Consider the following 23,369-nt stretch of genomic DNA (forward strand, 5'->3'; position numbering starts at 1 on the left):
AGGATGAGGTGGGCAGGGCATGTAGCATGAATGGGGGAGAAGGGGAATGCATATAGGATATTGGTGGGAAAGCCAGAAGGAATGAGGCCACCGGGAAGACCAAGGCATAGGTGGGCGGACCATATTAAAATGGATCGTAGAGAAATAGGATAGGATGGCAAGGATTGGATTGATCTGGCTCAGGATAGGAACCAATGGAGGGCTCTTATGAACATGCTAATGAACCTTCGGGTTCCATTAAATGCTGGGAAATTCTTGAGTAGCTGCAGATCTGGTTTCTCCTCAAGAAGGGTTCAGCTCCATAAGTAAGTAAGACAGATTGGTGTGGGATGAACATGGCCAGCATGGCCTAAATGCCACCCTCACCCCCACCCCAAAACAGATCAACTTCTTCAAAATTCCATCACAATTAATAACACAGCATTTTCAAACTCTGTAATGACTATAACTGGTGTCATAATTCTTAAACAGTTTTAGTTACATGGTTACATAACATGTTTAAACTACTGATTGCTAGATCACTGTTAATATTAAGTACTATTACTACTACTACATTATTATTAATGGTTGTATGATATAAACAAAAGATAATCAGAAATTTAATTTTACTTAAAAAAGAGAAGTTTGGAAAATGTTACACCCCTAAGTCATGCTGCAACAGGTGGCCACTAGGTTCACCTGTGCTGCTGCATTGGCCTTCCTGGCCAACTACATGAGATAACTTATTGGGGGAGGAGGGAGAAAAATAAACAGGAGACAGAACAAGAAGCAGAACTTATTGAAACGGTTCCATTTAATAACTTAACAACTGATCAGCTGCAGAGATTATATGGTATCAAATAAGAATGATAAATTCAGCAGGATAATGGAGTGGTCTTGGCATACTTTAAGGTACTAGAATGAAATTAAAAACTGAAGCTCCAAAATGTGATGCAGAAAACTAACCACTGCATCTGGAAAGGTTTTAAAATTTGAATTAAGAATAATCACAGTGAGACATACAGAGCCACTTATAAGTATATCCAATGTTGTAATCAGAATGACAAATATACATCAAAATTACATTCATAAAGCAGATTAAATTTGAGGAATGATTGCTGCTATTTAATTCTGAATCTTCTGTCTTCCAATTTCCTGCCCCTAAAGAATAAAAAGAAAAAAAAAAATAAGAACAACATAATCTTACCTGCTGTTTTGTATTGAGTGTGATAATTGAGGTCTGACATTAAGGGAAGAACACAGATTGCAGACATCTGACAATATGTCACTGAGGGGAATGGATATCTGAACTAAGAGGGAGGAAGTACCACAAGGATGGATAAATCTATGCAATAAGTCTCATAATAATGCATTAATGCAAAGGTATGTCTGTTTTGGGAATATACAGCATCTGAGTAACAAAAACCAAGACCCATACATGGAGTGGCTATCAAATAATGGGACTGATGCTCTAAAATCTGTTATTTATCTAATCACATAATGGAAATGGCATCACCTTCAAAGTGGTCCCCTCCCCAACCCCTACAAATCTCCATGCAAATTTTCCAGTGTTGGAAGCAACGCTGCAGGCCCCTTTCTGCTAGCTTCTTCATTAACTCTGTTGCCTTTGCCTTCACTGCATCTACAGACTCAAAACGGGTTCCTTTTAATGCAGATTTGAACTTTTGAAATAATAAAAAGTCACACAGGGTTAGGGCAGGTGAGTAGGGTGGATGTTCCAACACACGGATCTTGTTCTTCACCAGAAATGTCTTGACAGACAGTGCATTGTGTGCCAGCATGCTGTCATGGTGAAGAATCCATGAGCCCTTCTTCCATATTTCAGGTCTTTTTCTTCTACCCCGTTCACAAAGGATTGTCGTAAACCTCCTTATACTAGACCTGGTTAACGATCTGACCTTCAGGCACCCAATCAATGTGAACAATCCCTTGGATATCGAAAAAAGAAAGATCAACATTGCTTTGAAATTTGACTTGCTCTTCTGTGCTTCCAATGCATGGATTGGCACTCAGTTTCCTGGTCATACTGAAAAAACGATGGTTCATCACAAGTTATTACATTTCATAAAATATTAGGATAATTTTCAGTGTCTTGAAGGATGTCAGCACAAATGTTCCTTCAAGTTTCCTCTTGCTCAGGAGTGAGGATTCTCGGCACCATTGTTGAGCATACTTTTTTCATGTTAAAATGTTCATGTAAAATCTGTATATTTCTGTAGCGAATTTTCCAAGTTTTGCGAGAAATTTCACTTTGACACGTTGCTCTACTTTAACACTTAACATAATTCCAGTGGAGCTTAGAGACCTGGTCCGGTGCAAACGAAGGCTGCTACCACACTGTTGGCTGTATGGCATTGGAAGGCATAAGGTTAATGGAGAGGAGAGGACAGGCTAATATGCCATTCACTCACTGTTGCCAAGGCCACAGGGAGTCGGCAAAAAAAAAAATCAGTCCGGTTATTTTATAGCCGTTCCACGTATAGAGGAAGTGGAGAAAACGATGGAAACACTAAAAACTTGAGGAATATACTTTGTGCTGGCTACATTGAAAGAACTTCAGTTGGCATCACTGAATGTTCTTCCATTTGTTTATAGTCTGTTGTGCTTGTGTCAGTGCATTAATGAGTGTGTTGAGTGACAGTCCATGTGAAAGAATAGGAAAATGGGAGACTTGTCTGGTTTTTGAAAGAGAGCAGATGGTTGGTGCACATTTAGCTCAAGCATCTGAGCAAAAACTACCACATTATTAGGTGTACCGAGAGCGACTGTTTCTAAGGTTATGTCAGCATACATGAATCATGGGAAAACAACATCAGCGAAGAGGAACACTGAGTGAAAATCAACATTAACAGAAAGAGTTTGTCATACATTGAGAAGGTAAGGTAAAGTTGTACCTGTGCTCAATGAATGCCATGAAGGCATACGGGGGAGTAGAAGTATAGATCCACATTTTCTTGACCTCGGCACTAGCTGGAGGTGAGTGGTCATATTCATGCTCAGGCCGCTGTACCCCCAGGGAAAGAGCCTCCTCTACCCATTGGATAGAAGGTTGGGTGGACCCCAGAGCTGATCTGGATGATTTGGGAAGAGAAAATTCTTGACCTTACCAGGACTCAAGCTCAGACCCTTCAGTCGTCCAGCTGGTAGCCAGTCACTATACCGAATGTTACCATGGCTTGTTTAAAAAATCACAGAACTACTGCAGCACAGGTGACAGGACAGCAGAACTGAATATTCATCTTGAAGACCCTGTTTCCACAAAAAATGTCTGATGCAAGCTTCACAAATCCAGCACCCACAGAAGGGCTGCAACTGCTAAACCTCTGATTACTGAAAGTAATACTCAGATGTGTAAACGATGGTGTCACAACCATAAAACATGGACATCAAACAATTGGAAATGCGTGCATGACATGGTCAGATGAATTGTCCTTCATGCTACAGTAGGAAGAGTTTACATTTTGAGAACAACTAAGGAAGCCTACAATACTGAATGACTGGTTCCAACAGTGAAACATGGTAGAGGTTCTGTCATGGTTTGGGCAGCAATATCATGGTATAGTGTTCTGCTGGTCCTATTATTACCTTTCATGGCTGTATTAATGCAAGGGAATATGTGGACAGGTTGGATAATCAAGTGCATCCCATGATCCAGATGTTATTTCTGAACAACGATGCACTTTTCCAAGATAACAATGTTCCCATTCACACAGCTGGAACTGTTCATTCATGGCTTGAAGAGCATGAAGGTCAACTTCATCATCTTCCCAAGCCAGCATAATCACCTGTCAGTTTTGGAGACTAGCGTTAGGAACAGATTCCCACCTCCAACATCACTAAAGCAACCTGAAGATGTTCTTCAAGAAGAATGGTATAAAATCCACTATGAGCTGCTCAAAACTTGTATGAGTCCATTCCAAGAAGGACTGCAGCCATATTGAAGGCAAAATGTGGTACAACAGCGTATTAATAAAGAAATGTGTACAGTGTCTGTAGTGTTTCCATTGTTTTGTACAAATTCTGTACATCTGCAGCTTGTTTGAAGTCTGCTTTTAGTCTGCTCATGTCATGGGAATTTACTTACAGCCATTAGAACCAAGAGTCATTAATTTGCAATCAATTTATTTTTCCGTACAAGCTAAAATATACATTTCTAAGCATGCCCAAACATTAAGATAGGAAGCCATATAGGATGCCTGAAAGAAAAGTTGCATAAATTAACCCTGACACCAAATTAAGGTGAATGGTCAGTTTCATACTCTGGCAGCTTCACCACTTGGGGAGAAAAAAAAAACGGTACCCATTAGATTGGATACAGATGGTCATGATTGCAAAAAAGAAAAAACTCTCGCATTACCAAAAATTGACCCTGGCCATTCATCCTACAGCCAGTCACAGAATGAGTTATGACAAAGCTATTTCACCTTTTATATTTAAATATTAAGTTCTTATTCTTTACAGTAGGTTCACTAGAATGCCCTATGGATATTCAGAAAGACAAACAAAATCTTACCTGACAAGCAAACAAAATGACAGCTGAAAGACCTATCCAACTGTGCAACGTATACAGGTTTGGAATTGGTGGCTCCTTGAGGTTATGAGAATCAAATACTGCTACAAGACCAATGACGACAAGTATGAAGGCAATAACATGTATCAGCATATGTGCTACCTTCAATCGGCGCTTGCGATTGTTTCGAAATGCTCGGTAAATCATAATAGCTGAAAGAAAAACGTAATAAATTCATTACAACCTAATAATTCTTTATTATTAACAATGTAAATTAAACACATGCTTCTCACATTGATTTGCACCACAGGCCTTTGGACTTGTGATTTAGTTGACAGACCAGTAGCCTATATATATGTGCATTGCAATTTTTCTTTAATATTGATCCAATTAATCTCTGAACAGCTACCATGAAGCAAGCATATGCATTATGTGCCTGTCAACTGTAACCCCCTGATACTGCATTAAACACTGAGTCAGTCAGATCTGTCAAAATGCCATGTGAGAAGTAAGAAGATTTCACCATGAAATTCAAGATGTTAAAAATTCCAAATAAAAAAAAAACTATTCAAACAGTTGCAAAACAATTTAGACATACTGGGTCAGTTTGGACAAAAAGAACTTAATCATAATGCTGAGTGCCCACTGAAGAGAAATTTGATGAAATTACTACTATTATTATTATTATTATTATTATATTTTTGAAAATCCCTTAAAAGCCTTGCACAGGAAATCAAGGTTTACAGTTTCATGTTTCAAGTTCCAAGTATTTTCTGTTTCCGAAAAGGAACTTCAACACATGAATGTGAACATTTTATGGGGAGGAAAGGAATTTGTGCTGAGCAACATGGGTCATTTCTGGCATCTTCTGTGATATGGTTGGGTTTGTTTGTGATATGTTGACATATGAGCTTGTAAACTGTGCTATGGGCCCAAACATGTGCAGGACATCATCCTCATCTTACTACTCTAAGTGCATGGTGCAGAGCCTTTCTTGAAGAGCTAATAGTTTTTCAGCTGGTCCTCTTTTATTCTTAAAAAATTAGGGGCAAAAGTTAGGATCAAACCTGGAACTAGTTGAACATAAGATTTATATGCTAACCACTAGACCATTCTGCCCTGTCCCTGTGATCTAATGGCTAACTTTCACAGAAGTTTAGCATTAAATTGGTCCTGATATAAATCCCAAATTATTATGACTAATCTTGGAGAAAAGTGGAAATATATGTCAATACAATGGGAGTATGTTAGTATAATGAATATCAGTCACCTACATATTGGAACAGAGCCAATCCTGAAATAATCTGTATATCAAAATTACCAGATATGATGAACAATACACAACGTACTAATTGCAATGGGACAAATACAAAAATTGTCACATGCCATCAGAAACTAAAGCACATTTAATATTATTGAGACATGAAACAAGGAAAATTCTGAAGAAAATTGTGACTTACAATTTGCATACAAAAATATCATTCCGAACGTCATAAGGACAGGATGCCAGTTGAATTCAAGGTCAACATTGGAGCGCCATGCAAAACCTCCACGATAATGTCCAGCCCAAACAGTCACCAAGATAACAGTCAATGCTCCAACAGCTTGAGCTACACCAAAAGTCGTAATGAAGCCTTCAAGATTCTGCTGTGGGGCATCCATATCACCTATAACATAGATATGCACATTTGTATATAGGGCTAAAAAGAGGACACTGCTAAGAATCATCCTCTACTCAGTCCTATATAACATTCATATTTGTGAGATTCTGGCTTCAGATGGGAGGACAGTATTAAAAAGGATGTTAGAAAAATGGCTGTGGTAATATCAATACAATGTTTACAATGTTTAAGAACTGGAAATTCAAATGCAGTGACAAGAATAATCACATATTATTTTTATACAACTGTATTTTGAAAATTTCAACATCGATGGGAAGACAATATTAAAATAGATGTAACATAAATAGGTTGTGAAAGTGGGAACTTGATTTACAAGTGCCTCAAATAGGGTAAATTAGTGGACTTCTGAGAAGACGGTGACTGACCTATGGGTTCCATGAAAGCACAAGGTTTCTTCACCAGGTGAATAAATTTCAGCTGCTTAATTAAGATCCTATACAGTGTAATTAGAAATATGGTTAGTAAGTCATGTACATGTAGCCTTTACACACAGGAACTGTTTATTTAACAAATTTAAACCCTGATTTAACCCCAAACTTTCCCAGTATAATGACAACCTTGAATAATGATCATTGAGGTACGTGAAGTGAACTCCTTGGTACAATGCTGCCCTCCATACTGTCTCATTGACAAGACTACAAAGATTACCACTGCACTGAAAATGAAGAATGGTAGTGAAGTTGCCACATACACATCATTTCAAGAATGAATGCGGAGCACATTAATGAACACGGATACAGCTACAAGATATAAGAAGCCAAGGTCGGTCTAATGCTAAAAAGAAGGAGATATCAGTTCAAGGATAAATGACTGGCATTGGAACAGACCCTGATGCTGATGACAATAATGATTATTTGGTTGAGTCTTACAATATGTTAACCATAAAGGTAATTTGATACTTCTTAATTTTAAAAACAGATTGTTAGAAAATTCTACCAAACACCAGTCCAGTGGTCACTCCAGCTTTGAAAAGTACAAAACTGAATTCCCTGCTAGGGACTGGCTATCTGAAGTGTTCTGTGGTCTCTCTCAGACCATCTAAACACATTTCACTTCACAATAGACCATGATTACTTCCAAACACACTTTTTATTATATTTATTTCTATTCGTGTTACAGAAGTAACATTTTCCTTGTGCTCAATTAATTAATCACCATGCCATGAAGTCATATGTGGGAAGGGAGGTATAGCTCCACCGTTCTTGACCTCAGCACTACATGGAGGTGGCTGGTCAGCTTTGTACATCTGCTGCTTTATCCTCGGGAATGACCCCCCTACCATACCCATTGGACAGGAAGCTGGGCAGGCCCCAGGGCCGGTCTTGATACTGTAGAGAAGAGAAAAATCTCTTGCCCTTGCTCAGATCTGAACTGACTTCCCCAGCCACCCATCCTGTAGCTTGTTGCTATACCGAGCGAGCTATCCTGGCTCTGTTTATGTTACAGCCTATATCAATATTGAGGTATTTAATATATTGTCACGTGTTGGGTGTATGTCACGCGACAAGTAACTTCACGCCATATTGGATATAGTGAATTTATTGCACATTCGCTCTTACAATCACACAATTACTGCCACCGGCAGTATTACAAATACTTCTCCTGTAGTCACTGCCATGCACTCGATACGACCCGGCTCGGCAACTGCTAGACTGAAACTGAGAAGATACTCTCTCTCTAGTAACTCACTCACTCGTAACTGGCTCAGTCCTCACTCACTCGTAACTGGCTCAATCCTCACTCACTAATCACTCACTACTGAATAGTGTTCGCTACTCTGCACGGACAAACAGAAAACAGTTACGTGATGGGTACCGCTGTTGCCTGACGCCGTGTTTACCGATTGCCTAGCAACAGTCGTTGCACAAGCTTCCCTGTTGCGTGACGCCGTGTTTACCGGTGTTGCTAACAACGCTGTCGAGAGTTGTTTCATGCTGCATAACAACTGCGGTATCCCTTGGTAACAACACAGCCGCTCCTCTGCTACGTCACCGCGGGGAGGGGGTGTTTACCGAGCGTTGCGTACTGGTGGAAGGAGTGGGGGTATGTGACGTCACTCGAGGAAACGCAGAGTTCACGTGACCCAAACTTCCCGTTGCGCCATCCACGTCACAATATGATTCCATCATCAGAACAAATTTCAAATACTCTGACAAACTCTGATCATCACTAATGCAAATAAATGAACAGTCAAAATATTCCTACAATATGGCCCCACTTTACCAGATCCTTTACAGATGCCTTGAAACCTCTTTGAAGATGACTTCTTTTTACTTTCAGTTTTCCTGCAAAATTAAATAAATATGATATTAACAGGAATTAGGGTCCACGTATCTTCCTGGGGTGGTAAAGGATGACTAGCGCGCAAGGCTGACAACCTTACTGCCATCTGTGAGCCGACTGTCTAGAGAAAATGTGGGAGCTTCGACCTCTCATAACCCCATGGGCCTTCACGGCCTGCTACAGGGATGGCTCTACCTTCGTATTAACAAGAACTGAACGGCAGATTTTTGTTCAAACTTGAATGATGATGATTATGAGTCAGAAATTATACTATCATTGTTTTACAAGTTCTGCACACAGCATTACCTAATCCTTTGTTGTATAATAAAATATTCTCTTTATGATTTTCCTCAGTCCCTCCAGACAAATGCTGGGATAGTAACTTAATATCCGGTCTAGAAAACCGTGGGGATTCGTTGTGCTGACCACGCGACACCCTCTATCCACTAAAGTTGGCACTATCTTCGCCGACAAGTGACGGTCGCTCGGTCGATATAGTTTGCTTGCGGACTAAAGCCACGGAGTAACTTAATATTAGGACATGATCACTTCCTTCCAAATACCTTCTAATTCATTATTCACCGTCATTCAATAATTTGATGCTATACTGTCTGAGTTACAATTATCATCATTAAACAACTACAAAGAAATAAATAATCAACTCTTCCATTAATTGGTCCATTAATCAGTGAAAGTAAACAATTATTTAAACATATTTAATTGGTTATATTATATTTTATTAGTAAATTAAATCTTCCGCTTACTATGTCTAAAGCTTTCACTGACACTAAAATATGATTTTGAATATTTGTTCCACCTCAGATGTTTAGCACTATATATTACTACACCATACAACACTCCCATATGAGTATTATGCCTACATTTGAGACGTCATTCTCACATGCACTCAGGTATGAAGCAACAGGCTGTCATGACCATCAGACTTGGAATGCATCCAAAAAGTCAGCTCAAATAAAACATATGGAATGAGGCACAACAGTATCTAACATATACACACCGTATGGAGTAACACTGACAAATAACACATCACAATTCTTAGTTGCCTGTTTTATACATTCATAAAACGGTGACAATCGTACTCTTACAAAAGCATGTATCTACAGTATGTCTTGAGTGAAAGAGATACCACCTGTGCACCTGATATACAAGAGAAAGAATGCTCACATTCATTCATGCCCCTCTTTGCTTTCTCCCACCTACCCACTCTATATGCTGTATTGATCTCATAGTAGACAGCTGTTCTCCCAGGGCTGGGCCCTGGGACAATAAAAATATAGAGGCCCCTATCCATAACAACAAATTTCAGTTATGATAACTTTTTTTTGGTTCATATTTCTTACGATAACTAAAAATGTAAACTAACATTTATGTGATTTTACACAAGCAAAGGCTTCATTAAAATACGCGAATTCTCTCTCTCTCTCTCTCTTTTTTTTTTTGGAGGCTCTGGGGCGAAGGCCTCGGTAGCATTCCCCCCCCCAAATATGGTCCTGTGTTCTCAAATGTAAGAGTGGTATATGTCAAGTGTTTCTGCTGAACACAATCGTCCACAGGAGGATTCTTGTTGAATATTGTCTCCTGTATTCTCTCGCAAGAGAGTTTCTATTGAATGTTGATTTCCAGGGATCGCTCTCAGGCAGGCTTCAGTCGATCCTTGATCATCTGTAACCAGTCTGGGATGGATCTCTATCGAACCTTAATGTTACTAAAGTGCTCTTGGAGCGGTTTAAATTGACCCTGTAATCACTCCCGTGAGGGTTTCTGTTGAACCTTCCTTACACACTTGAGGATCTGTTAACATTCGTATTATTAGTCGTGTCTGTTCACAGACGGAAAAGATGAAAGATGTGGTATAAATATCTTATAGTATCGCTATTTGGGGCACGCGGTAGCGTAGTTAGTTGAGGCACTATTCTACAAACCGGAAGGTCGTGGGTTCTATTCCCGATGAGATAATTGGATTTTTCAACTGACCTAATTCTTCCAGCCACACTATGACTCTGGGGCCGACTCAGCCTCTAACATAAATGAGTACTAGGAATTTTCCTGGGGGTAAAGGGCGGCCGGTGCGTAAGGCTGACCTCACCGCATCTGTGAGCTGATTGCCTGGAAAATGTAGGATCCTCGACGTCTCACAACCCTATGGGCCTCCATGGCCCGTTACAGGGATGGCTTATCTTCTATTTCGACACTATTCACATCTTTTTGTGGTGCACCTTAAAAAAGCAGGGTCAAGCCATGATTTTTTACATGTTGTAATTGACATGTAGGAGCTACCATTACCTAATTCCTACCAAAATACGGCAGAACATTATTTTCTTTAGGAAAGAAATAACTACACGACAGAAAACATCTAAATGAAAATTGTTGCTCATTTGTCATCCATTCATTTGCATATGCAATAAAGCATGTTGTGCGATTTAATGAGAGCAGAAGAGAAATCTTTTCCTTAATCTAAAATATTGTGTTATGCCAGCTGAGACTGCGTCAATATATAGCAACAATTCATGCGAGCCTCACGCCTTTCATTAGAAGCTGTAACCGCGTGAAAATCGGATTGGAACCGGTCTGACTCTTCCCTTTCTGCTTCACCAATGCCAAAGTTTCATTCGGCATTGTTCAAGCTTGGGGGGTGAATAGTTTCAGGGGTGGCAAAGCGAACAATGGATCGATGATAATGAGAAGACGGAGGCAAAAATCTCACCACCCCAACGACGACAATTAAAACCCCATTTCGACTATTTAAATATCAGTATGGCCACGCCATAGCTCAAGCGGTTAGTCGCTGGCTTCCCACCGCGGCGGCCCGGGTTCGATCCCGGGTCTAGTCAAGTGGTATTTGTGGTGGACAAAGTGGCGCTGGGGCAGGTTTTCTCCCAGTACTTCGGTTTCCCCTGCCAATCTTTATTCCACCAATTGCTCCACAATTACCCTCACCTATCATCTGGGGCTGGTGCAATAGGCCAGAAGTGGCCGCAGTACAAGGGACTTAGTCCCACCCCACTAGCAATAAAATAAATAAATATCAGTATAATACTGCGCCTTTAAATTTTCGGAATGTATAATTATTCTGACCAACCAGTGGAAAAGAAATGCCTATGAAATTTCACTTCTGCTATCAGGGTAAATTCGCATTCACTACCGTAATATCTGAATGCTCAAGAGATTATTTTGGTATAGTTACAGGTATTTCTTGAAGAGTACCATATTCTTGGATACAATGCCGTGTGGCCCGTTGAAGGTCAGCCGATGTTTCGGACTATATCACTTCAATCTTCACGGTCGAAGAAACCGAGAAAGATACCATAGTGAAAGCAGGTGACAATCACTCAGCTTGCCACTTTCACGCTGGTATCTTGCTCGGCTTATTTGGCCCTGAACATGAAGGCGATGTTCTTCCGTAACGTTGGTTGACTTTCAAAGGACTGCACGGCGTTATATCCCAGAAGATGGTATTCTTCACAACCACCGATGTGAGAACCTCAAATCTTACATATTTATTTCTTAATTCACTTCACCATGTTGCATCAAGCGTTTCGGCTATATGGTGTCCAATAAGAAATGACACTGATTATGAATTGTGAGTCTGGAAACATAGGGCTACGAGAGGAAGCGAAAGGGGTCCATTTCAAACATGATCATATCTCTTGCTATAAAGAAACGGCTGAGGAAAGACTTCGAAAGCTTATGGGGACTGCCCGACTCCAGGTTAATTCTGGGACCGGGGACCGCTTCAATATTAAGCAGGTATTCCAACCAGTACAATATAAAGTAAAGTGACTGCTTATGGATCAGACGACCAGCGGGACAATCATATTTTTTCTGGCCACGATATTCAGACCAGCTCCAGGGTCATCTCAGTGTCTGAAACAGAAGATACCGTAGGCTAGTTGTTCGGGTGTAAAGCTGCTATCTTATATCCCTTCAACACCTTTATTACACTTACTTTATAGCTCGAGTGGCTTTACCCACACGCACCAAGAAAACCACGAGGAGAAGGGACTTTGAACGGAGTGCTCGAAGGAAATTTTACTGCGGTCGGAACAAACCTAATGCTTTAGTTTCTTATGAGATCGTGGGATGTTTCGGCTGCAGCACTTTATTATGACTCATCTAAACTTTGTTTAACGATGATTTTAAAACTTCCTATATTATTCATTCATCTGTAATCTCTCAAGACGACAGGTTCACAGTCTCTTCCAGAACAGTTCCTCCACTTGATGCGATCTTGAGCTTTTTCCTTCAAATGAAAATATCCTCTTCTGTCCCCAAGGTCATCCAGCATCTTCTTACGTCTTCTTCCTCGTCTTCTGGTCACTTCTATCCGCCCCTCTATCTTTCCTTCAATAACTTCTTTTAGAAGGCAGTTACCGCGTAAGATCCTATATTATACAGAATCAAAATTAGGATGATTTGTAATATATGTATAAGATAAGATCAACCGACTAAATATTCAGATTAGGCAGTTTCCGGGCAGAGATTCTAACCCAGAACCTTCCGAATATGAAGGACCGCAAACCGTAACGTCTATCACTTTATCGTGGTCAACTGGAAGTATAATTCCACTCTGGTCATCCCTGTGATATTAGCACAGAATTCTGAATCTCATTTCATCGTATGATATAGTATAAACTACGTATGTCATCATTCATCTCTTCTCCCTGCATCTGTAAAGCTGTGTTTCGGTTTTCTGCTTATTTATACTAGAAATGCATTATTCAGTAACAAGGGACCAACACAATATGTTGAGGAACCACGGTGCCACACCTGCTAGCTAGACTTCTCATGGTTACATGTCCATTATGTTTGGCTTCCAGTAACAACTGAAACACTGACAAGAAAGGAAAACAGAACTTCTGCTTTTAATTGTCGTAAAGTGGCCTCTCATCAGGGGGGACTTTCCAGGAGAGGTTACGGAATTTAATTTCGACGTATGTAAACAATTTCTTATCCACTTAAATATGACACACACATTTTTCTTCTCGAAACATCTTTCGAAAAACTAACTGCGCATTACATTCTGTAAGTGCAATTGGCTATATTAGGTATTTCATTGGAATCTGCCACAAAAATGTTATTTATTCGAAAGTGGAGTTAATTCTTTGGGAATTATTTTAAAGATGATGTGTACTGTATTTGGGGAAATTGGGAAATGAACCAAAGATAAGCTTGCGCACATTAAAAATAGCAAATATGCTGTTGACACAGGTGTACATAATTTCATCGCAGAATTTTTAAAATTTTACAAAATACTGCCATAAACAATGTCACTGAAACGGGCCGTCTTGTCGCGAGAGACATTTCCGGAAAGACAAGTGGGAGGAGACTGAACCCGTGAACGTCTCTGTAAATACGGTACTGAAACGTCTTCCTTGTAACAAGAAGGTAAAAATATTCAGGTATTCCCCATTTCGGAGTGCAGACCCCACAGAATCCCTAATACAATATTTGTTAATTCAAAAGAAATCGTCAAATATTACAATTTACTATTTTTATTAGAGCTCTTGTTTTCAGTTTAATCTGGTTTCTTGCATTACTTATTATTCTACCATGAAAATGGAAGCTAAATGTTCCTCCGAAACGTCGGTTGACTTTCAGTGGACTAAATGGCGTTATTTTCCAGAAGACACAACTCTTGAACACCAGGAAGTGACTTTTAGGCCACCGTATGAAGTAGAATTCTACGTTTAATGAAATAAATATTTGAAAATCGTTGGTGAAAAGAAAAGTTTTTTTTTAGAATGACGAAATTATTCCCCAAATTGAAGTCTAAATTCATGCGACAGGTCCCTCCTGAGATTTATAGCCTCACGATTTATGTGTGTGACTATAGACGGGGGTTTGGATTGGTGAACGGATTTATCGACCACTTATACATGACTCGGAACTACAAACAATCGCTAATCTCCATAATTCTCAAACCACCATAGCACCCGCTAAGCCTTTTCTAGCCTGTTTTGTCTTATCGGCCGTTACCTGGCAACAGCTTTTAACAGCGGAGGTTCTTCAACTACACCGAACAGGTCTTCCCTTTACTTTACGACTGGCAGTTTATCGCCAATCAGTTCGTCTTAGCGTCAATCTCCTTGAGACTCACGATTTTTTTTTAACTGAACCCTTGCGGTCACAGCCTTTATGTAACATCTCTGACAAAACGACGGCTTTGTCTCTTGCGAATATTGCCCTTTCGTCAAATGTACGTATGGCACATATAGCATGTTACTGAACATTCTTCCTTTTACACTATGTAAAATTCCTGTCAGTACAGGCTTTGCAAAGCACATCATGCCTATCTTACATATCTTATGCTACAATGGCAGCTTAGTCACTTGAATGGTCGTAAGCTTGACCACCGCCAAGTTAAGCCTCTTATATTTTTTACATCTAGCTTCGCCTTGTCCTATGCCGCGAACATGTTTATTCTCATAATTTTGCACGACTTCTGCTTGTTGCCTGCACAGTTTTGTTACATAACCGTATACATACGGAAGGCTGAAGGCCGTTTGCGAATCGCAGACCGGTGTGCACCTTGAAAAATCTCCAATGGTGCGGAGAACCTTGCTTTGTAGACGCTGCAATTTTAAGAGGTAGATGTCTGCCGCTAATTCCCAGGCGGGGCAAGCATAAGTCATTACTGATCTGATCAGTGACTTATGGAAGGTTAGTTTAATGTTAGCTCTTGAAACCCACTTCTGAATAGGGAGTAGATTCTAATAAAGGTTCTAAAGGTCTTGGCTTCAGTCCTGTAGCACTGACCTCGACGATGGGTGAACACAGAGGCAGTCTTGTGATGTGGGCAAAAATAAATTGTCTTGCCCTTGCCAAGAACTGAACTCTAGGCCACCACTCTAATGACTAGGCTATCCTGACTCATTTTTTGTAGTTCAGACGTTGATGTCTTCCCCCCCCCCCGGCACTACAGCCCCAGTGGGCCTAGGCCTACCTCCATGAACTTCTCCGTTCACTTCGGTTTTTCTTGATCTTACACATTCGGTAGGACTCCTTGGGCGGGTGATCAGCTCGTCGCAAGGCCTCTACCTGCACACAAACACAGAAAAACGCACACACACAAACTAAACATCCATGCATTGAGTGGGATTCGAATCCACGATCCCGGTTTCCAAGCGAGCGAAGACAGTACATGCCTTAGACCGTTCGGCTACCGTGACCGGCGTTGATGTCTTATACACCTTCGAAATTATCTTAATTAGAACAGTGTTTATGCTGTTTATTATTTGTATTTAAATATACTGTGTTTAACGTCATTTTAAATACATCTCAATGACACTATTTGACATTTTTATCTCTAAATGCATTTGATCCTAGATAAAAGCAACGTGGATAAAACTGTGACTGGACAACTAATAAGGCGACATTATGATGAATGACTTCGCATTAGCATTCTAAGAGGATGTTTTGAAACAAATATGCAGTAAACGTCCGTAGAGACTGTTTGCTTGCGTCGTGAGAGGTTTTAACGCCTAAATATCAAAAGCCAGGGCGACAGCACTGACGAACACAGCGGAAGTCTGGGAAAGCACGATTGTTTTTAGGCCACATATTTGACAGACCTTTTCCTACTGTTCTTGTTGCTGCTAACGTTGGCTTTCTGTTAAATGAGGATTAATTTCTGCTGACCTTTCGTTCATATCCCATCATTAATTGCCAATAATCTATACATGTTATCTAACAATGTAATAAAATGCTGTTGTAACAATCTCAAGACAAACGGCGGTTCTAATCCCAGTTTCTTGAAATTCTGCGTTACTAAGAAGTTTAGAGAAAACGGGTCTAATTTTAACAGGGGAGGTGATTTCTCGTCGCGTAAGACACAGTGACTTATGCCGGCCTTGCACATGCAGTAAAACTTCATCAATTTGGACTCTCTAAAATTTCGGATTCCCTTCTCTTTTATGTGCGTACGTTATTAAGCCCCCCCCCCCCCCCGCTACGAAGCGAAGTTGGTTGAGGCACTATGCTACAAGCCGGAAGGTCGCGGGATCGAATCCCGATGAGGTGGATTTTTTTTTTCCAATTTACCTAATCCTTCCAGCCGCACTATGGCCCTGGGGTCGACTCAGCCTCTAACAGAAATGAGTACCAGGAACATTCTTGGAATATTCTTGGGGGTAAAGGGCGGCCGGCGCGTAGAGCTGAAAACCTTACTGCCATCTATGAGCCGATTGTCTAGAAAATACGGGAACCTCAACGTCTCAAAACCCTATGAGCCTCCACGGCCTGTTACAGGAATACCTTTACTTACTTATTTATAAGAAATAAGGACAAGAAGAAGAATAATTGTCGTAACCTAAATTTGTTGTTACTAGTATGGGCCTCCATATTTTTATTGCACTGAGACCTCCACAACTGTGAATCCAGCCCTGAGACTCACAAGTGGATCCTGTGAATCAGACTGATTCAGAAAATATTTCGAATGTTTCTGATGAAGCATTACACTTCTGCACCACACAGCCCCAGTTCTCAACATTGATCCACGATCCTGGGCGGTGGTAACAGCTTGAGTTTATGTGTCGCTGTCCCTAGCCAACAAAATGGCGCCGCACCATCTCCTTTCCTTGAGACCACATGCAGTACAGTAGTGAAATGAAAACTTCGAAGCATGTTTAAAAATACATTACGAAGCAACTATTTGAATTTAGAATCCTGTTTGGAGTAAACATATTTCCCACGTGCGTTCTTTGCTAATCAGCATAACTCACACGCCTTGATGTCAAATAATTTAGTTAGCGGTGCCTATAAAAAATAATCTCTATTTTTCAAAATTAACTGCCCAATACACATCATACTGCATAGAGCCAGGAACTAGTTTTCATCTGACTTCATTCAAATCGGAAATACTCCAAATAACAGCTGTAAATTTTAATGATGTCTGTATTCCATGTTAAGTACCAATCTTTCGTACGATAAGTTATAGGCCTAGGCCTATTTGAGAAAATAAATGAGCTTCGATTTTAGCTTCATGTAGAGTAGGAATATTTTCAGTCGATATGCATTAAATGTAAATTCCCTCGGCAACTTTTAATGTCGACTAACATGCGTAAGTTTTGTCAAAATTCGATGGTGATGAAACATGTACTTGGACGGCCGAACTCGCCCTCACTTCCCATGCTTTGTGCAAAGAATGAACAAAAATCTTACATCTGAGTGGTCAACTGTGTTGTACATTTAATTTGTTTATTCTTGGTTTATTTAACGACGCTTTTAGTCGCTCATATTATAGGCAGAGAGTTGATTAACAGGATGATCAATGCATACAGTAAAGAAATGGAAAGGATGTTGAAGAAGGCGGTCGTAGCTTAATTTAGGGTACTAGCCCAGCATTTGTCTGGTGACACTGAAGAAAGCCACGAAAAATCTCAGAATAGTCGGCCTCCGGGTCGATATTTATGCCCCGGACCACCCAAATTGTATAGGAACAACAGGAAATATTCTTCTTCCTCTTCTTCTACTGCCTTTCTGTTAGGCCTAACTGTATAAATGTTTCTATTTAATCTAACCTTGGATGGGGATCAGCCCATTGCAAAACATCTATTTACGCGGAACAAATCAAGACATACAGCCCGGGTATATACGACTCGAACATGGTTCGAAGTCATGAAACTAGAGATACGAGATCGTAGATAGATTTTGTTGTGCGGGCCTCAGATAACGTAGCCACTGTGATCAGGTATTCAAAACATTCTCTGTTATAAGACCATAAGGTCCACTCCCATCATCACGAAAGCATACTGAAGCCAACTCAATCTAGTACACACCTCAATCTTTCCCCTGAAGCATTTTATTACTATCCTTCCATCTAGGGATCGGTCTTCAGAACTCCTCTTTCTAAGAGGCCTTCCCACCAAAATTTCGTATGCACTGATTGTTCGCCCAGTACATGCTACACTGAATGCCTATTATGATAGACAACAGCCTCATATGGATTTAATTGCCCTAATTACATTAGACAACGGGTGCAACCCATAGGCATCTATTCCGTCGTTACAAATTTTTTATAGGATTCAGAACAAAATGTATTTCTAGAACACAGGTCAAAATCCTAGCAGTAACAGGGTCACAGTAGGTATCTTCCTATCCGAGGATAAAGATTATCTCCACCTAATAGGCCCATCAGAGGTTTCACCTGACGATGGAAGCACTGTCAGTTCCGAAATATTGTTTCTTTAACCGGAAAGAGAAGATGGGAAAAACCCACAATACGTGCCAGTCGAAATACTGCTGCCTCAGCTACTTTCCAAAGCAACAAAAGATTTGTTCCTGAGCCGCATAACGACAACGCATCAGCAGCTGCAAAGGCTTTTAGTATCGAATTAATGTGACAAACATTAGTTACTATGCACTAGAAAAAGATGGGGCAGGAATCAAGCGTGTCCTCCTGGTATTCACCTAGGACAGATGGGAATTAGGAAAATCTATCCGGATGGCAGGTTGGCCGGTGAGAAGGTAGGAAGCGTCGCCGACCAATGTATCTGTTCGGTCATCAGTTTAATGCAATTTGTAATTACACCGTTTGCTAGACTCATTTTGAAATGTAATTTCATAGTGAATATTTGATACGAATTAAATTGCATCGAAGGATGCGTAACAAAGAGGTTATCGTTTCAGCCTAGGTAGGCAGAAGAAACTTCCTGAATTTTATTCAGTGTTCGAAAGTTTAACACACTGCAACAATTACAACGATGACTGAATCTAGATATAGAACTCGGTCTCGGGGCTAGTTAAAAATCCATGCCTCCTCCAGCACGGAAATGTTATGACATTCATATTTTCCAACTAAGCAAGGACACAGAAAAAGTATCCTTCCTCCATTCGCAGTTAACAGTCGTCATGCTGACAAATTCAGTGTGATATTTCAATTTCGTTACATTTTCTAATTGTCGTTGATACGTCCTCTTGTCATCTGCGCTCTGGGAACCTGCCCGCCCGGCTTTTCCTAGTGTCACTGGCCGTAATCACGTACCAGGCAGCTATACTACGAAATTCTGAGAAATCGCTATCTTGGCACCCGAATAAAAAAGTCGACAGACAACCCACTTATTGCAAATTGACACTCACTAAACACTTTTTATAATGAACTAATTAGAGTGAGGAAATCATGGATAGAATGGAAGGGGAATGTTACATGCACGGGGGAGACAAGCTTTTCATACGCAGCTTTCGTAGGAAAACTTTGCTGAAATTAACCACTACGTAGACCAAAGGAAGCAGAATATTGTCACGTGTTAATGAATAGATATGGGGTTTGGATTGGTAATTTAATTTAATGAACACACTTATAAAACATAATTACAAGTAATTATAACTACCGTTAATCTACACACTTTACAAATCACTACAGCACACACTAATTCTTAGCTTGCCACGTTTTCACCAGCCGTTGCCTGGTAACGGATCCCTCCTCCTTGCACATCCTCAGCACAGACGGCACAGAAAACACCACTTCCAAGAATTCATCTATAGTTTAGCGTTTATTCCTTGCTGCGGACACGTGTGTATTGAAACGTTACCAAACAATGTTTGTCTTCATCAGTCCTCATGTGATAATATTAAAATGGTAGTTCAAATCGGGTGAGATGGTGTGCACTGGACTGACGGTGGTCACGACAGGGTGTGATGACGGGATTTCGTGCAGGGTTCCACAACTTGGGATTTATATATCTGACGAATAAGTTCATGTACCACGGACTTAGTTATAAGAACACGGATATTGTACCGTCTAAATAACACTCAAGGCTGCGGCTAGAAGAATAACAGGCCTATAATTCAACCGCTCTAGTTTCGCAGTGCAGTGGTCAGTTACTCTCTTTCGTTGCTCCCAGTCTGATTCTCGGTCCAGACGCTGGCTATCCCCTGGAGTTTTGAAGGCTTCTTCAGCACCTTCGGTAAAATACTTAATAAAGCCTCGACGGCCTAAACATATCGGATTTTCCATATGCGTTATTCATAATCATCTTCCCATTAACGATTAAAGAAGGTGAGAAGCGTTTTTCAATAAACTAAGAAAGTGACAGGCAAATGAGTCTTCAATTTTATTTACGAAGGTCTCCCGCCATTATTCTGTCTTCACTGGTTTAGTTATCAGCATAGAGGTTTCTTTTAATTTGAAAGAAAAAGAAATCCGTGGCATGTAGTCCGCAAGAGAACTGTACCGACCAAGAAGATAGTGCCAAATTTAGCGGTTAGAGGGTGTCGTCGCGTGGTCAGCGCAACGGATACCCACGGCCGTTAATCTCCGGGTTTCTAGACCGTAGAAGCTATTTCCTTGAAATAGCTCCTCAATTAACCCCACGAGGCTGAGTGGACCCCGTTCCAGACCCACTACATCTCAGAAAATCTGGTAGCGCCGTGAATCGAACCCGGAACTTCTGGGTCCGTAGCCAGGAACCACTAGACCACAGAGGCGGTCCTTTTAATTCAGAAGACCTACATTAAGTAATTCGACAGGATTCATTGTCTGGAGAATCGAATTACAGCAAAGCTCATACTTCCAACGGGGGCGCGCTGTGGCATAGTTGGTTGAGGCACTATGCTACAAGTCGTAAGGTCGGGGGTTCGAGTCCCGATGAGGTCATTGGATTTTTCAATTAACTTAATCCTTCCAGCCGCATTATGACCCTGGATTCGACTCAGCCTCTAACAGAAATGAGTACCAGGAAAATTCATAAGGAGTAAAGGGCGCCCGGCGCGTAAGGCCGACAATCTCAGCGCTATATGTGAGCCGATTATCTAGAAAATGTGAGAGCCTCGACTCTCACAATCCTATGGGCCTCCACAGCCAGTTAGAGGGATAGCTTTAATTTTTTTAACCTCATACTTACAACAGACAACACAATCAAACATGGACATATGTATATATCAAAGTTTGGGGTGGGATTCAAACCCGCGATCCTATAATTCGAGGGGTTGAATACCTCGGGCCGCGCTCCCGTCAATCACTGAGAGGAAATACTGAAACTCCTGTTTAGGGCCCTACGTGCCTCTGACAAGCAGGGGCATAAGACGCGTACGTATTGCAAATATTAATTAACTGCGACCTTATATGTCACTCCTCATATGAAGCAATATTGTAACTGCCCCTTCTTTATCCGATCCCTTCATCCCTTAGTCTCATATTATGTTAGACACTGTGGTCTGTCGCCCTCCCAATTTGATTCCATGGAACTTTCCCTACACATTAATAAAGTGATGCGTATTGGATGGCAGCGATTTCCATAATTGGCGTTTAATACATTGCGTAGCTAACAAGTGAACCATATGTTGCGACGTTCATATCCGCTTGCAAGTGTTCTGGATTAAACTGCAACGGCAGTCCGTTTTTACTCTGCAGCATGCCTTAAATTGTGAACAGTTTCATTACTTTGTAAGACCTGAGATTTTCACGGCGGTTGACTATGAAGAATGTCGTCTTCTTGGATGTGGCGCCGTGTAAATCCTATGTGAACCGACGTTTCGGAGGAACGTATCGCTTCCATTTTCAGGGTAGAAAAATCCGCGAGTAAGAACCAGCTTGAGCAATCGGCTGCACCCAACACAGGATCTATACGGCGCCATATCCCAGAGGACGGCATTCTTCTGGTTTATTACTTGTCTGGTTGCTGTAAAGAACAGCGTTTATCAATCCATTCGATTTTAAAAGCAACTACAGTAATATTATCTGTGGAAGTTCAATAGAGTAACCACTGTGGATCATGTTTCTGGGTGATGATACCGTCCAGATGTAGGCGGTACTGCCGACACACTGTACCTTCAAGCATAACATTGGAAATACAGTATGTCGGCCTTCATACTTGTATTTTAGAATATACGTACATAGTTCCGAAAGCGTGATATACGTGGATCAATTTAAGCACAAGCCGGTTTAACGTCCATGATTTATTCTAACCGTCTTACAGTGCATACATTTATTCACCTTAATCTTCTCTCTTGCACTACATGTCTCAGCACAAAAGTGCCATCTTCAGGTGCTTTTCGATGTACGTCAAACTACTTCATTGCATGCCCTGTTGTCTTTATACTAAAATATATATTCGTCATATATATTGATAAATTTTAAATATTAAAAATATTAAACGTTTAACGTGTTAATAATGTAAACTCTGTATTTCTCACCATATTATAAAGTAACAACTGGTAACATGACCCACAGAAATTTAGGTTACAACAAGAGCTCTTCGTATAGGAGTTGCTATTGAAACGAACGTCAAATAAGTTATTCCCCGAAAAAGTTAATATTTACTGCTTCTGTATTAGTACGCATGCGCGGCGCTATAGGGTACATTGATATTATCATCCGATTTTTCTGAATGAACCTCCATTGGCTGAAGGGGAAATTAATTATTTGCCTAATTGATAAATTACATGGCTAAATTACTGTCTAGCGCGCGGGCTAAGGCACGGAACATCTCCGCCTATTCAAACACTAGGATCGTGGATTCGAATCCTACTCGAGGCATGGATATTCGCTTTTCTTTTTGTGTTTGTGTTGTCCTGTATAGGTAGCGGCCTTGAGACCGGCTGATCCCCCGTTCAAGCATTCCTACCAAATGTCTATAAGAATCATAATTTCAGAATTAATTCTGAATGGGAACGGGCCAGGCATCCCAATCCCTCACAGCACAAGAATAATCACCTGACACACAAACTAACTCGCTAGCTATCAGACTACTCAGCTACCCAGATAGCAGCAAACTGGCTGGTCGACTAGTAGCTATGTACCTAAATACTTAGCCGAATAACTAATCAATTAACTACCTACTTCTTTTGACATTGGCTTGTGTTTCGCTGTAATGTATTATGGTTTAATATAATTTAGTAAGCATAACCAAATGGTATTTACTAAATTAACATGATAG

At 40.6% G+C, this 23,369-nt stretch overlaps 1 protein-coding gene across 8 annotated transcripts in view; it reads right to left on the minus strand.

Annotated features, from left to right (window-relative positions):
• Nucleotides 1-23,369, minus strand: part of LOC111865223 (cytochrome b561) — a 57,113-nt gene that overhangs the window by 5,540 nt on the left and 28,204 nt on the right. Inside the window, exons 1-4 of one of the 8 annotated variants that reach the window (XM_023853098.2) lie at nt 9,661-9,677; nt 8,416-8,477; nt 5,971-6,177; nt 4,514-4,722 (exon numbers count right to left, since the gene is read on the minus strand). In XM_023853098.2, coding sequence (XP_023708866.1) covers nt 4,514-4,722; nt 5,971-6,177; nt 8,416-8,477; nt 9,661-9,662 — 480 coding nt within the window. In that variant the 5' untranslated portion in view covers nt 9,663-9,677. The other 7 variants (XM_033751743.1, XM_023853101.2, XM_023853099.1 and 4 more) reach the window with 7 other exon arrangements.

The sequence above is a fragment of the Cryptotermes secundus genome, unplaced genomic scaffold (assembly GCF_002891405.2).
Source record: "Cryptotermes secundus unplaced genomic scaffold, Csec_1.0 scaffold614, whole genome shotgun sequence".
Lineage (NCBI taxonomy): Eukaryota > Metazoa > Arthropoda > Insecta > Blattodea > Kalotermitidae > Cryptotermes > Cryptotermes secundus.